Source organism: Numida meleagris, chromosome 1 (genome assembly GCF_002078875.1).
Source record: "Numida meleagris isolate 19003 breed g44 Domestic line chromosome 1, NumMel1.0, whole genome shotgun sequence".
Classification (NCBI taxonomy): domain Eukaryota; kingdom Metazoa; phylum Chordata; class Aves; order Galliformes; family Numididae; genus Numida; species Numida meleagris.
Genome location: NC_034409.1, coordinates 19,088,642 through 19,102,602, shown reverse-complemented (window position 1 = coordinate 19,102,602; position 13,961 = coordinate 19,088,642). Strand labels below are relative to the sequence as shown.

Here is a 13,961-nt window from a genome sequence, read left to right as displayed (position 1 = left end):
CGGGCTGGGGGGTGTGGGGCTGCCGGGTGTCGCCGCCGCAGCGCCGCGCCCGCCCCTCGGACTGCGGCACAGCGCTGACCGCGGCCCCGCGCGCAGGGCGGCGTCATGGTGCCCCTGGAGATCGTCCTGCTGAAGAAGGTGGGCTCCGGCTTCCGCGGCGTCATCAAGTTGCTGGACTGGTACGAGCGGCCCGACGGCTTCCTCATCGTCATGGAGCGGCCCGAGCTGGTGAAGGATCTCTTCGACTTCATCACGGAGAAGGGCGCGCTAGACGAGGACACGGCGCGCGGGTTCTTCCGGCAGGTGCTGGAGGCCGTGCGGCACTGCTACGGCTGCGGCGTGGTGCACCGCGACATCAAGGACGAGAACCTGCTGGTGGACCTGCGCACGGGCGAGCTGAAGCTCATCGACTTCGGCTCGGGGGCCCTCCTCAAGGACACGGTCTACACCGACTTCGACGGTACGTGCGTGACCCCCCGCCCGCAGCGCTTCCCCCCCTATCGGGGCCATCGGTAACGGAAACCTTTGGACCCGACGCGGCTCGGGGTGTTCGGTTGCGTAGGAAAGGAGCGATTCCGGGCGGTGACGCAGCAGTTTCTATTTCCCTGCCTTGGAAAAAGAGCGTTTTTTTCCTAGAGGGCGATCTGTTTACAAGGAACCTTCGCAGTGTCGGATGTTCCCGGGGTGGATGCGCTGTTTTTCTGTGCGGAGCTGTTTTTAGCTTCCCCTCCCCCCCCCCCCCCCTTCGCCTCCGTGGCGTTCTGGAAATCCCGCATTGCAGAGCGGAGGATCGCTGCGCTCCCCCTAAATGCACGGCTCCGCGCCCCAAAGCAGAGCGCGTTCCCGTGACCGATGCCGGCGGGGGCTGCGCTCCCCCCCTCCGTGCTCGGCCGCCCGCACTCCACATCTGTTTGTTGTGAAACCCGACCCCGCGCCACGTGACCCCGCATCACCGCAGCGCTGTTGTTTGGTATCCACGGAGCGCTCCGGGGGCGGTGGCTGCCGCAGCGCTGCACGAAGCCTTTAAAAAAAAATAATAATAATACTAAAAAAAAAAAGGGGGTGAGCGGCCTTATTTTGTTTACTGCCCGCTGGAATTGGATAAAGCGGCTTAGCCCCGTGTAATAAGGCGGACCTGAGCTTCACCTCCGCGCCGCCCGCCCGCCTCCTCCCCGCCAGCCCCCTTTGTCCTTTTGTGTCTATTTTTGGTGTGATGCTGCAGACGCCACGTGGTCAGTGAAAGGGAGCTGCCTTCGTCAACAGCCAGCTGACGGCGGCTCCTTCCCTGCAACCAGCAGCTCTGCCAGGCCGCGGGTGTCACCCGGCGCTGACCTGGAGTTACACCACCGCTGGGCTGGGGCCAGATAAAATCACTGCTTTTCATTTTTTTTTTTAATACTCCCATAATGCCGCGTTGATTAGCCTAATTTAGCCCTGCAAGATGCCCTTGAATAAGGGGAAAGCACTCTAATCCTCGATTTTTATTTTTTTCTTCTTTTAGGAACAAGAGTGTACAGTCCTCCAGAGTGGATCAGATACCACAGATACCACGGGAGGTCAGCGACAGTATGGTCTCTGGGAGTCCTCCTGTATGACATGGTTTGTGGGGACATCCCATTCGAGCAGGACGAGGAGATCTTGCGGGGACGATTGTACTTCAGGAGAAGAATTTCACCTGGTGAGTTGTGTAGGGAGTGAGTGGGGAGGGTTATCTTGCTTGTATGGGTTGTTGGGCGGGGGAGGGGATGTAGGTTTCTTTATTTTACTTTTTAAATTTATTTTTAGATAAACTTGTACACCTGAGTTTTGGTTTTTCTTGTGTTTTTCTTTTAAGATTACCTCTTTTTCTAGTCTAAAATCGCTTATTTTTTTCAGAATGTCAGCAGCTGATCAAATGGTGCCTTTCACTGAGGCCTTCAGACAGACCAACACTTGAGCAAATTTTTGACCATCAATGGATGCACAAATCAGAAGTAGTGAAGTCTGAGGACTGTGACATAAGGCTACGGACCCTTGATACCGATGTATCGAGCACAAGTTCAAGTAATGAGAGTCTGTGAATGGCTAAGGACCTCGCACTGGGAGGGGAGCTACAAGCAGAAAGACCACAGTGCTGCTGCCAATACGTAGGAGGGGCTAGAAAAATGCATTCATTATTCTGTAGTTGAATCTTTGTCTGAGGGACTTGATTTTATTTTCCCCTTTTGCTGGTTTCTGCTTTGAAATGAGAGATTTCCTTTGGAAACGCTGATGTTTAGGAGTTGCAGGCCAGTACTTAGTCAAAGACTGACCTTATTAAGAAAGCAGTGACCTCTTGAATACATGGTAAACTTTTTTGCTCTCATAGAGCCTGGACTAGATTTTATTTGCTTTTGAGTGCCTTTTTGAAAGCTGCTTCAGTGGGACTTTCTTTTTTGAGCTGTGTATGTCCAAAGAAGATCCAGTTCATCATAGGAATTTGCTCCCTTCAGACTCAGTGCTGGTGGAAGCGGCTCCTATGATGCATTGGAGAACATGTTCGGTGATTGAATGAAGTAGTCCCATCCACTGGTGATGGAATACTTGAACACAGACATTTCACTCCTGCCCCCGCCCCTTTCCAAATCCAACCCACCTCTGCTGCTCAAAATATTTCCTATAGCCTGCACAGAAATACAAACAGGTATATCAGCTTTTTTTATTGGAAACATTTATTCATGTTTCCTTTTATCATCTCTACCACTGGGCATGAGAAGCCCCTTTCTCAACTCCCCCCGGCCTTTTGTCACCCTGCGAGTCTTAAGAGTATGTATGGGCATGTTGAATGCACAATCAATGCAATATTCAAGGACTTTACTTTTTTTCCATACCTGTATAATGTGTTTATGTAAACTTGGTTTTCCCATGTACTATACAGTTATTTATTGTTTGAAGTTTAGAAGACCTCCCACAGGTTTCAGCTGTGGCTATTTATTTGGTTAATTTATTTGGTTAGAGTTATTCAACACTGTGCTTTCCCTTCCTCCTCCCCATGGGAAGTCTAGTGGTTTGCCCATGGCACTTTTTTTCTGCATTCCTGTCAACTTTTGTTTAAAAAAAAAAAGTCAAAAAAAAATTTCTGACCTTATCAACTTTTGTTGGAAGATGGAAAATTGTTGTACAAAGTCTAATTTAAGGGAAATAGAATGACTTTTTAAAGTTAGTCAGTATGCCTTTTGTCTGGTATCGTACCAGAAATGTAAAGTAATGCTGTTTGGAAGGGTTTTAAATTATTGACATTGTACAGTCTCCGTGCATTGGCTCTGGAAGGTAGAGTGGCAGAGTCATAAACCTTAATTTATTTTAATAGCTGTGTTTCTGTGATCTGGTTGCATTTATGCAGCTTGGATTTGGATTTTTTTTCTTCTGTTCAACAGTGTGAAATGTATGGAGATCATATTTTTTATACAGGTATTTCAATTAAACTTTTTTTGTATATAACAGTTCTGTTTGTGTGTGTGTAGTCCCTTTTATCTTCACCATTACTCTTGAATCCAGCTGGGGAGCAAGAATGCTGTTAGGAGCTTCTCTTGTAAATGCCTACAACATCCAACATATAGTTCTTAGGCCTATGCTATCCGCCAATGTCCATTCTGGAAGGATTACGTGATTGCTCATCTTGGCTGTATCTACTTCTCAATTACCTGATTTGATGTTGAACTGGGATAGGTGTATGATGCAGCAGCACTAATGACCTACATGAAGGGGAGAGCCTGTGATTATGTATTTTTTCAACTCTGTAAACTGAATAACTTAAATACCACTGTACTCATTGTCCTTAAACACAACAAAGAAGTGTTTCTGTACTTGCTCATGGTGACTGTTTTCATAGTTGACATGTTTACTTTACATTACATTCCATTTCCTTCCTCCCTCTTACCCCTTCCTTCTGGGGGTGGAAGGGAATTTCCTGTGTACTTACAGGAAAAAGCCGACCAGCCCGCTTGGGGGAGTGGGGTGCCTGCTTTCCATCAGCTCCTTGTTATCAGAAGTGTCTGCTGTGTCATTTTGTGAAGCGCTGGTGAACGTGAAAATTAGCATCCACAGCAAAGAGGAGAGAGAAAGTGCCTTCAGCATTCATGTTCCAGTGTTGGGAGTCAAGTCCTGCAGCTTGGAGTTCATCCTCCTGGTTTCTGTGCAGCTGGAGAGGACTGACCTGACTTGGTCTTTCTATGGGGGTGGAGATGATTATGGGCTTTAACTACCGCAGAGGGATCTACGAGGTACGCATAAGGATGTGTTCTGTCATTAAAGGTACTTTGTAGTATTAATAGTAATGGACAAGGCTTAAACTCTGTTGGGTTTGTGTTATTTCCCTTTCTGGGGATCTTTCTGCCAGCTCATCTACTATTATTTTGATTCCTTGTGGGGAATATCTCGCTGATGTCATACCAAGCTCCTGATGCTAACCAGCTCAGACTCGAAATGCCACTGAATAGCAGGGGGCACAGCAGAAGGGGGAAGAACCATTTTCATGTGTGCAGTTTCCTGATGACATGGAGGGAGAGGAGGTGGCTTTCTCTTGGCCTTAGAGGGTTAAATCATCAGTGGGAAAACAAAACAGCAAAGAAGGCAGTTGTGTCATTTTTTTTCTATTTGGTTTTTGACCTCTCAAGTCTGTAATTGAAATCTCTATGTATGTTAAACCCAGTCCCTGAGAAGCTCGCATACGCGTTTGTTGGAATCAGAGAGACATGGATGAAAGGTTTTACAGTTATTCTTGGTGAGGACCGTCACACTGTCAGGTCCTAAGGGCACAATGCTTAGAAGAGAAGATTGGGAGTGGTAATTGATTACCTTTCCCCTAAGAGGAGGGACTCAGATAAACCGGGGGAGGGATGATCCCAGCGCCTGGCACGGCTCTTCAGGGAGGCGTGTTTCCAACCACAAGTAGTCCCTGGAGAAATTCCAGGAGCTGATGATAATTAACATCTTCCACTCCAGTGGCTTCACATGCGCACAGCTGTTGAGAGCGGTGGTAGTGTGGGTGAGCTTCAAAGGGCTACCAGGAAAGCAGTTCTAAAAATACATCTGTCAAGCTGTTGCTGATTGCTGAACGGGGCACTTTAAAGTTTCCACAGGAGTCTGTTTTACTTTCCTTGCCCTCGTAGAAAAACGCTGCTGAAGAGTTCTGTTTTGCAATATAAAAACTTAAGTTTTCACCTTTTGCTACTGAGGCAAAATGTGTTAAAAGGAGAAAGGTCAAAAGGACGCGGGCGCTGGTGCTGACTCCCCTCTGGGATTAGCTCACATAAAAGGTGCACTTTCAGTATTGCACAGGCAGCGTTCGTTGTGAAACTCCCCTGAGTGCTAATGGAAGACACGTGGATGAAACACCTTACACCAAACGTAATGATTTGTAAAAATAGCTTTTCATTACAGCTGAAAGTTGGAAAATGATGTGCTAATATAGTTCCATTAGCTGAGCGTTACTGTCAAAATGAGCAGGTCTGTGACAGCTCCTGGTTCCTCCTGTGCTTCTATCTGTTGTTATTTTAATATCATTAAACGCTTCTTCTGTGGGATCCTCCTCTTTATACTCTCTGCGTACCGGTTGGTTTTCCACAGCACAAAGCCTGAAAGGCAGAATTCTGCAGCTCATTCAAAACACTGCTTAAATCGCAGCCAGCTTCAACCCTGACAAATTGATTTAGCTGCGATCACACCTGTGCCTGTAAGCATGCCACTGCTTTGTAACGTGTTTCAGACATACTCCAGTGCTGAAAGGTCTTTAACAATACAGCATTTTGTATAATTCATCTCCTTAATGAAACTCCTTTTCTTGCACGAACGCATAAGCGTACATTGGCTTCCTTTTTTTTTTCTTTTCAGTTAACTAAGCCTGCATTTATTGAAGAAACGAAAAAAGACCCCTTTGAAAAAGAATAAGTAAATGTGTCAGAAGGATGTTGGGAAGATTGACAAGAGTGTGTTCTCGCCAAACTCTTATATCTCTCATTCAGTGGTTTACTGACCTCTGTTGGTGAAATTAAAGTATACGTTCTGAAAATAACGATGCATGCATTGGGAAGAGTGATTTTAAAATATTGCTGGGTGTTATTTTTACATATGGAAGAGTATGGCTAACTCTTAAATGCCCCGTCATGCTTGAAAGCATACCATTTCCAAAGAGGAAAAAAAAGCCAACCGTGAATATGAAAATAGTTTTTTCATTTTATTAACTTCTTAGAGCAATGCTAAGGTAGAAGTGGTTGGTGAAAAATCAGCTATTGGAAGGGAGGAGCAAGAATGGTAAAGGCTGTCAGCTCTGCATCTGCAGCAAGAGGCAGCGGCCCGAGGAGCCCCGGTCGCTCACACAGCCCCTGGCAGCAGCATTTCCCAGTGCATTGGCCCTCATGCTGCAGCTTCATTCTAGTCCTGATGAGAAGCACTTGTCCTCTGGCATACGGTTGGCCAGTGATTTCCAGCAGTGTAACCAGATAACATGACAGGCCACTGTGGCCCTATCAGCTGATTAGCAGTGTAATCTTCCTACTAACAACAGTGATGCTGCTGTCGGTGGCAGAGAGTAAAATGGTGACATTTTAGTTTCATCTTAACACGTGGCTTCTCTGGTATTGTTGTACTGAAACTTACATTGGTAAATTTGTGACTGTTTAGTTTCATGGTTAACTGTGCTTTAAAAATATTATACATATTTGCCTAAGGGGTTCCTTCAGGCACCTGCCATACCAGACATATTGAGCTCCGGTTGTATTGCAGAAGTGATGAATAAAGTGATAGGAAGTCACAAAACCATGCAACTTGAAATAAATTAAAATCTGTGTTTAGACAGGATTCCTAAGTCATTTCAGAGAATGTCTCAAAACTGAGGAATTCATGTGGATCCATAAAAAATACAGGCACAGAAACACACAAGTCATCATTATTTGTTATCACTTGCACTGGAGAACCCCAGAACTGAAGTGTAACACAAGGCAAAATGAGGAGCAGAAACACAAATTCATAACATTCCTGCAGAGATTTCCACAGCTAGCAATTCCACTCCTACCATTCCAATAAATTAAAAACATATTCAATCTTTTTTGTCCTTTGTTGCTCAAAATCCTACTATCATTTGTAATGTGAACTGCCACACTCGAGTTTTAAGAAATTTTGTGTTGTTTCCAAGTATCTGTTAAAATTTTTGTGTTTGTATCTCAGATGCTAGAACTTGCTTTTCTTTGAAAATGAAGGAAATTATCTGCATATGGAAGCATTATGCTTACATAATAATATAAATTCAATACAGGTCTCAGATTAGCTGTGATTAAGCTCTAATTAATATGGTCTTAGTAAGAATACTATATATTATTGCTAATACTCTGCTAATTGACTATACAAACCATTATGTAAAAACTGCTTATACTAGTCCAGCAGGAGAATTAGTCAGACCCATACTTTAACTTGGACTTCTTTCTCACATAAATCTGTGAAATTAAGTCACAGGCCACAGGTGTAGATCAGTGCGCTTCTTTGTTTACCATTAATGACTCAGCACTCACTTTAGCTCTACATTCTGGAGCAATGAAAGATTACCGAAAATTATACTGAAAATTGAAAGGCACTTTGCTCCAGAATTCTGAAGAATGTTTTATCATTTTGTGAAACGTATCATATACCTAGTTGGATTATTTTTACGTATAAATTCTAAAAGAAAAAAAAAAATTGCTTCACTGAAATAAAAAACTTTTGATTGAAGCGCCTCCCCTGATTGTTATAGATTGTCTGGTTTCAAGATTGTAGTTAATATCTTTCCACTTTTCTTTTTCCCTTGTTTTAGATCTGGAAAACTTTGATAACAATAGTCAGTTTATTCTAGTTAAAAATATACATGTTGTAAGAGGTTGGTTAATTCATTTGTTTGTTTGTTTCACATGGTTTTATTTTTGTGACACATTTCAAGACTTTGTAGAATCATGGAAAGGAACCATTTCTTTCACATCACTCTGTGGAAAGGTGTAACTTAACAGTGGGCAAATGCTCCCAAGTTCACAGACTCCATAAAGGTTTATCTGCTTTTTAAATACATGCGTCATAGCAAAAGTCCTACAATGTTTAGATTTAGCGTAGAAAAGCATAGCAAATTTCAGTTTTCCAAAGGTAACTGCAGAGGTAAACAGCTAATAAAGGCAACCCACAGAAATGCAGATTAGGTCGCAAGGAAGTGTTTTATATCTGTAGGGATAGCTGAACATGGAATAAACTGACTATGAAGTATATTAAATCATCATTTCTAGAAACAAGCATTTTTTCATAAATCATGTAAGAATTCCTATTTCTGCCTTGCTGCAATTGCAGACTACTTAGAAATATTAGGGATTTCATCAGCCTAATACTCATGACTTAACAAAAAAATTTTTCAGCCAACAACACCTATTCTGCTTGTTGAACCAATATAAGATTTATTGATGGTGCCTCTTTTGCTGCTGGCAAAATATATTATAATATACATTTGACCTAATCAGTAGAACTAGTGACAGAGATTTTTTCATTATGGTGAGACTGTGGGACTACTGGCCTTTTCTCAAAGCCAGCATCATCTGGACTGATCCTTCCTCACACCATCCCTTCCTTTTGCTGGTACCCTGACATTCAAATCAATAAACTGATCTCTGTGATAATGATGCAGACCAAGTGAGGGAATATTCACAACAGCTTGGGACCAGCACGCGCTGGAAGAGAGACATTATTGCAGATGAAAGGATATGTGTAATAATGAGCTTAACTTTCTCTAGTCTGTAGCATCAGAAAGATCACATGGTTTCTAGTTTATAAATTCTGCAACAAACAATTTTCAAAGAATGTTGTCAAATCCTACTTTTAACTTTACAAATCCTATTTTTAACTTTACTTGCAAGCTATTTTTTGCTTGCGTGAAAGGTGTGTTGTACCTCACCTCCTGATAAAGCAGAAGAGCCCGGATCACTCAAAATCTTGTAAAAATCACAATTCATGAATATTTTTACACATCTCAGTAGTATGCCCTACTTTTTAACCAGTTTCACAGGTACATTTGTAAATAAGAAAATACAGGAAACACAAAAAGATTGCAATAATAAGAGTAATGCAGGTGAGCCGAGAGATCAAAATTGTATTTATGGTTCTGTCTTGAGATGCGTAATTTCTCTATTTCACTGTCATTTTGAGCTTCATCAGCAAATATGAGCTCCATTGTCAACTCTAGGGTACTTCTATGGATACTCATAATGTATTGTATTCCGATATACTTGAAGGAAAACTAGAGAAACTGATCTTGGAAATCTTGGTCAACCCCTAGGTAAACTGTGAATTTTGAGTGTGTTTTAAAGACAGACTCTTCCCCAGACTAGTGTTCATTGTGGTGATCCACTCAAGCAGATCTAACTGCTGAGTATCATCATTTCTTTGACAATTCTTAGCCAAAGTGCTCATGGTGCCATAGAACTCAATTCTGTAGTTGTTGGGGGAAAAAAAAAAAACAGTAATTTTCAGGGAAAATTTGACTGTATAATGACTACAGGATTATCTTTTAGCTTGTGACAAAATAAGGGCTGTCCTAGAGAGAAAACTGCTGAAATTGTAAAGAAAACCCTCCAGTGCAGAGCATAAAATCCATAGAAAGAGGAGAGAGGAACCCTTCTCTTTTTCTGATAAGTCAGAGTTTCATTTTTTGCCATATATCAAATGAGCTATTTAGAAAACAAGGGCAAAATAACTTGAAAAAAAATGTTGAACATAAAAATTGTCTCAAAAACTAAGGCCTGGATGGTAGATTTGCTAGTACTATAAAGAATAGTTACTCATGAGAAGTCTTACTTCCTTTGTAACTGAATTTTGTTGTGGGAAAATGCTCATAACAGTGTTGATAATAATTGATACCTCACTTATCCTGTTCCTCTGTTGAACAGATTTCAATTCACACACCAACAGCATGATGCAACTTCTGTTATGATCAGTGACAAATTCCTACTGAAATAGCTGGGGAGGTGAATGTGGGTCAGTCTTGCTTATAAACCAGAAAATAGTTTCATACACTTTACTAAGTTGCATTCTTATTAATTTTTTTATCAACTAGTTTACCCAAAAGTAAAAACTGCACAGATGCTAATGATCTTTTTCATCCATGGAGTTTTCAGAGCATTTAGAAACTGCATTGGTATGACTGAATCACTTTGCCTACCTCTTACTGCTGCCTCATAAAACTTTACCCAATTCCAGAGCAAAATAATATGGCTGATGGCACCGAACAGTTGGCCAAGTTTTTTAAAAAGCCTTATTTTTATTTTCTATAACTTTAGGTCTCTGCATTTTATTCTGCATTTTATTCTAATCCATACTTTCTTAGGCCTTTGCTGTTCCATCTTCCAATAAAATCTATTGGTGAAGAGCTAAAAGTTGAATATGATTTTAAACCCATTGAATCTTATATGGATAAATTAATTATTTAATCACATTTTCTTACCCCTGGCTGTAGGTGTTTGAAATTCTTAGTTCATTCTGACCACTGAAAAACTTTGAGTCTAACTGCTGACAATTTTTGAGTGACAGTGTCTATATGCATGGTTATATTATGTACAATGTACCAATAGTTCAGACTGCTTTTGTAAGCCTTCTGCAATGAATAGGTTTGTTCAGATGAAGTTCACTGACAGCTGAACACCAGAAATTGTGATTGTCAAGGTAATATTAGAAAGTCTTAAAGAATCCCTGGACAAATGAAAGATAATCAGATGTATGTGTGAAATTCTCTCAGCCCTTGCAGATGGCCAAGACAAAGCTGTGTGACACTGGAAACAAGCTGTAATGGAGGACTCTTCATCTAACACAGTGAGAAAACATCAGATGGCTTGTTCCTGGCTTTCTGGAGGAAAAGATCAGCCTCCTCCTTGCACGGAGGTCTAGTCTTCGTTCTACAATACTGTATTTGCTGCTACTAAAATTCAAGTTAATTGACTGCCAATTGGCTGAGACCTGGTGAAAAACAAAAACATTTCTGTTCAATTGGTCATGAAATATCTAGATTAACATTTACAGAGCTCCTAGCTAACTTCAGTTAATTGGCAATCAATTTACTGTAAAAGAGGAGAAAAAAGCCCAGTTCCACAGGCTAGCACTTATTATTATTGCCTTATTAAGCTTATTGCCAGTTAGACTTTCCTAGGTAAATTTTCAAGCTAACACCTCTTTGAGGACAATGGATAATAAAAAGCAATTCTTTTTTCTCTCTCTTTCTCTTTTTTTTTTCTTTATTGGTTTTATACACAGTCAGTTTGGGGATGTTAATTGGAATACCTATTGTACCAATCATGTAAACATATTCTTAAAACCTGCAATAGAAGTGTCCACTGTAAATAAGTAAATGTCATGAAGAAATTTCATAAACGGAAGAAAAATCACACCAGCTTCCTATTCTTCCACCTGCCTAAATCTGTAGAGTAACTATGTGAGATAGATTTCCCTCCCACCCCACACACACTTCTCAGTCTAACCAACATAAGAACTGGCTGGGGTATGTTGTACAAATTCTGACCACAAGCTGGCTTGCATATGCCACTGTAATTTATGCAGTTGATTACCTTCCACTTTCTCAAGGATATTAACTGGCATGAACTTTCATTTTTTTCATTTCCAGTAATTAATTCCCTGTAGAGAGTGACTGAAAACACTAAACAAAAGCATTTAATCAGAAATTATTAGAGTTGGCTTGTCAGTCGTCTGTTAATCACCATTCATTTTTGTACAAGGAGTGAAAATTTTATCAAACCTTATACTTAATTAAAACATTGTTTCCGTAGCAGATTGGAAAGTAATGTCATCTGTTTAGACTTGTATCCTAAGATTCATTAACAATTCATGTTTCCTGCAACATGCAGTCATTTAGAAATTCATTCTGTTGGGATCTGTACAGAGGTGCAAAGGGCAATGGTTGTAGCACAGTGAAGTATTCTTTTATTGAAGGCCTTCCAAAACCTCACCATAATGCAGACTGACAACACAGCGAAGGAATACTAATGAAACTGATTGTGATGAAATCTAGAAAGTGAAGAAGAGTGAGGAAAACATTGCTTCACAGATTTTAAGTTTCATTATGATAGTCTGGTCATGTGGATGATATAAGCACTAGAATTTTGTACAGTTATTTCTGCTTTATTACAGTACTCATTAAAAATATCTGATTTTGTGTATATTTGACGCGTCTCAGGAAGTATCTACAGTAGTTTGTTCAAAGCTAATGAAGCCAGATTTCTCTGGTGTTATATTCCTCTAAAGAGTCAGAAGAAAAATGCACAAAAATGACAATGACAATGACCAATTACTGTTTATTATTAGAGCAAGGTGCAAAGACTTGCAAAACACTGCTTGTTTTCAATGGCTGTTTACATATATTGGCATCCTGCTGCATCTTCATTATGTAGGAACATGTAGGAGGTGTGTATCTCATTATTTTTTTCTGGGCAGAATATCCTATTGGCCCCAAGATTTTGCCAGAATGCAAGAGACACTGCTGTATCCATGAAGAAACTGAGCTGCAGTCAGCCATTTTGCCAAAGCAGAGATTGATACAGTTTGTTAGACCAACTGGTAAGACAAGAGAATCCCATTACTGTACACTGTAGGATCTCGTTATTATCTAGCTTGCCAGGTTTGAGCCCAGTCCTGCCTGTTCCTTTGCCCAGATTTCACCTTTGCTCTGTGAATTTGTCAACTCTTCACCACTTTCTTTGCCATTTTTACTCCATAACTTTTAGCTTGGTGTACCTTTTGGCTTTCTTGGTTTCTGCCTGTTGCTTCAATCCCTGACACCAGGGCTTTGCTAACAGCAGTAACACCCCAGGTGTATAGTTGCTGTGATAACATTAAAGGGATTGTACCATGAACATATGGTCAGACATAACAGTAACAAGTGCACTGCTTCATTAAGAGACAGAAGCAGATGTGGGTAAAAAGGCATTGATGTTTTATTTTATTACTATTTAACATTAGTAACCATTGATTATGTAAGTAAAATAGCCGGTACCAAGCAAGAAGCACAGCTTTCCTCTTATGCGCTTGCAGTCCAGAAAGATAAACAGCAGGCAAAGTGTAAGGGGAAAAGGATTAATATATGTTTTAAAAGCAAACACCATCTATTTCCACTGGCCCTCTGCCTGGTCATTATTAGCTTGTAATTGTTTGTAGGCATCCAAGTTGAATCTTCCTGCTGTTACTGGAAATTTTTTCTTGGCTGAGATATGAAAATAATTTCCTTTTAAATTCAACATTATGTTGTTACAACATCCATGCTGATAGTGTAATTGTCAAATGGTCGAGGCTGAAAGGGCTGGGACTATTCAGCATACAGAAGGAAGACTCAGGGGATCACACTGATATTTATAAATATCTGAAGGGAGGTGAAAAGATGATGGAGCCAAACAAAGTTGCCCAAGGACAGGACAAGAGACAATGGGACAGACTGAAATTCAGGAGATTCTACCTCAACCTCAGGAAGCACTTTTTCATTGTGTGAGTGTCTGAACACTGACTGGCACAGACTATCCAGAGAGGCTGATAATTTCTCTCCTTGGACATATTCCCAAGCTATTTGGACACAATCTTTGAGGTGGACCTTCTTGAGCAGGGGACTGGAACCAAAAGATCTCAGAGATCCCTTCCAACCTCAGCCATTCTGTGATCCTATGAAATTTGATTATTTCCCATTGGAGCACTTCACAGGGACATCATTGCTGTGTGATGGAGACTTTATTTCTGCAAGCAGCTCTGTCTAGAGCTATTCAAATCTGCCTCTTACAAGGTCATATGGCAGCCCATGTCAATCATGCTGGTTTAAAAACTTCTTGACATAGTCATGGCAGTTATGACTCCTCGTGCTACTGTGACATGTGACCCTTATGCCATAAATATTCTTCTGCATTATGCAAGGGTATCACTACAGAAGGAGGATTATGTGAGGTCATGACTAG

General features: G+C 41.2%; 1 protein-coding gene across 1 annotated transcript in view; it reads left to right on the top strand.

The window, feature by feature from the left end:
- The window catches only part of PIM3 (Pim-3 proto-oncogene, serine/threonine kinase), a 4,274-nt gene extending 810 nt beyond the window's left edge, over positions 1-3,464 (top strand). Inside the window, exons 4-6 of the mRNA XM_021384719.1 lie at positions 97-460; positions 1,502-1,678; positions 1,876-3,464. Coding sequence (XP_021240394.1) covers positions 97-460; positions 1,502-1,678; positions 1,876-2,060 — 726 coding nt within the window. The 3' untranslated portion in view covers positions 2,061-3,464. The remainder of the gene's footprint in view (positions 1-96; positions 461-1,501; positions 1,679-1,875) is intronic.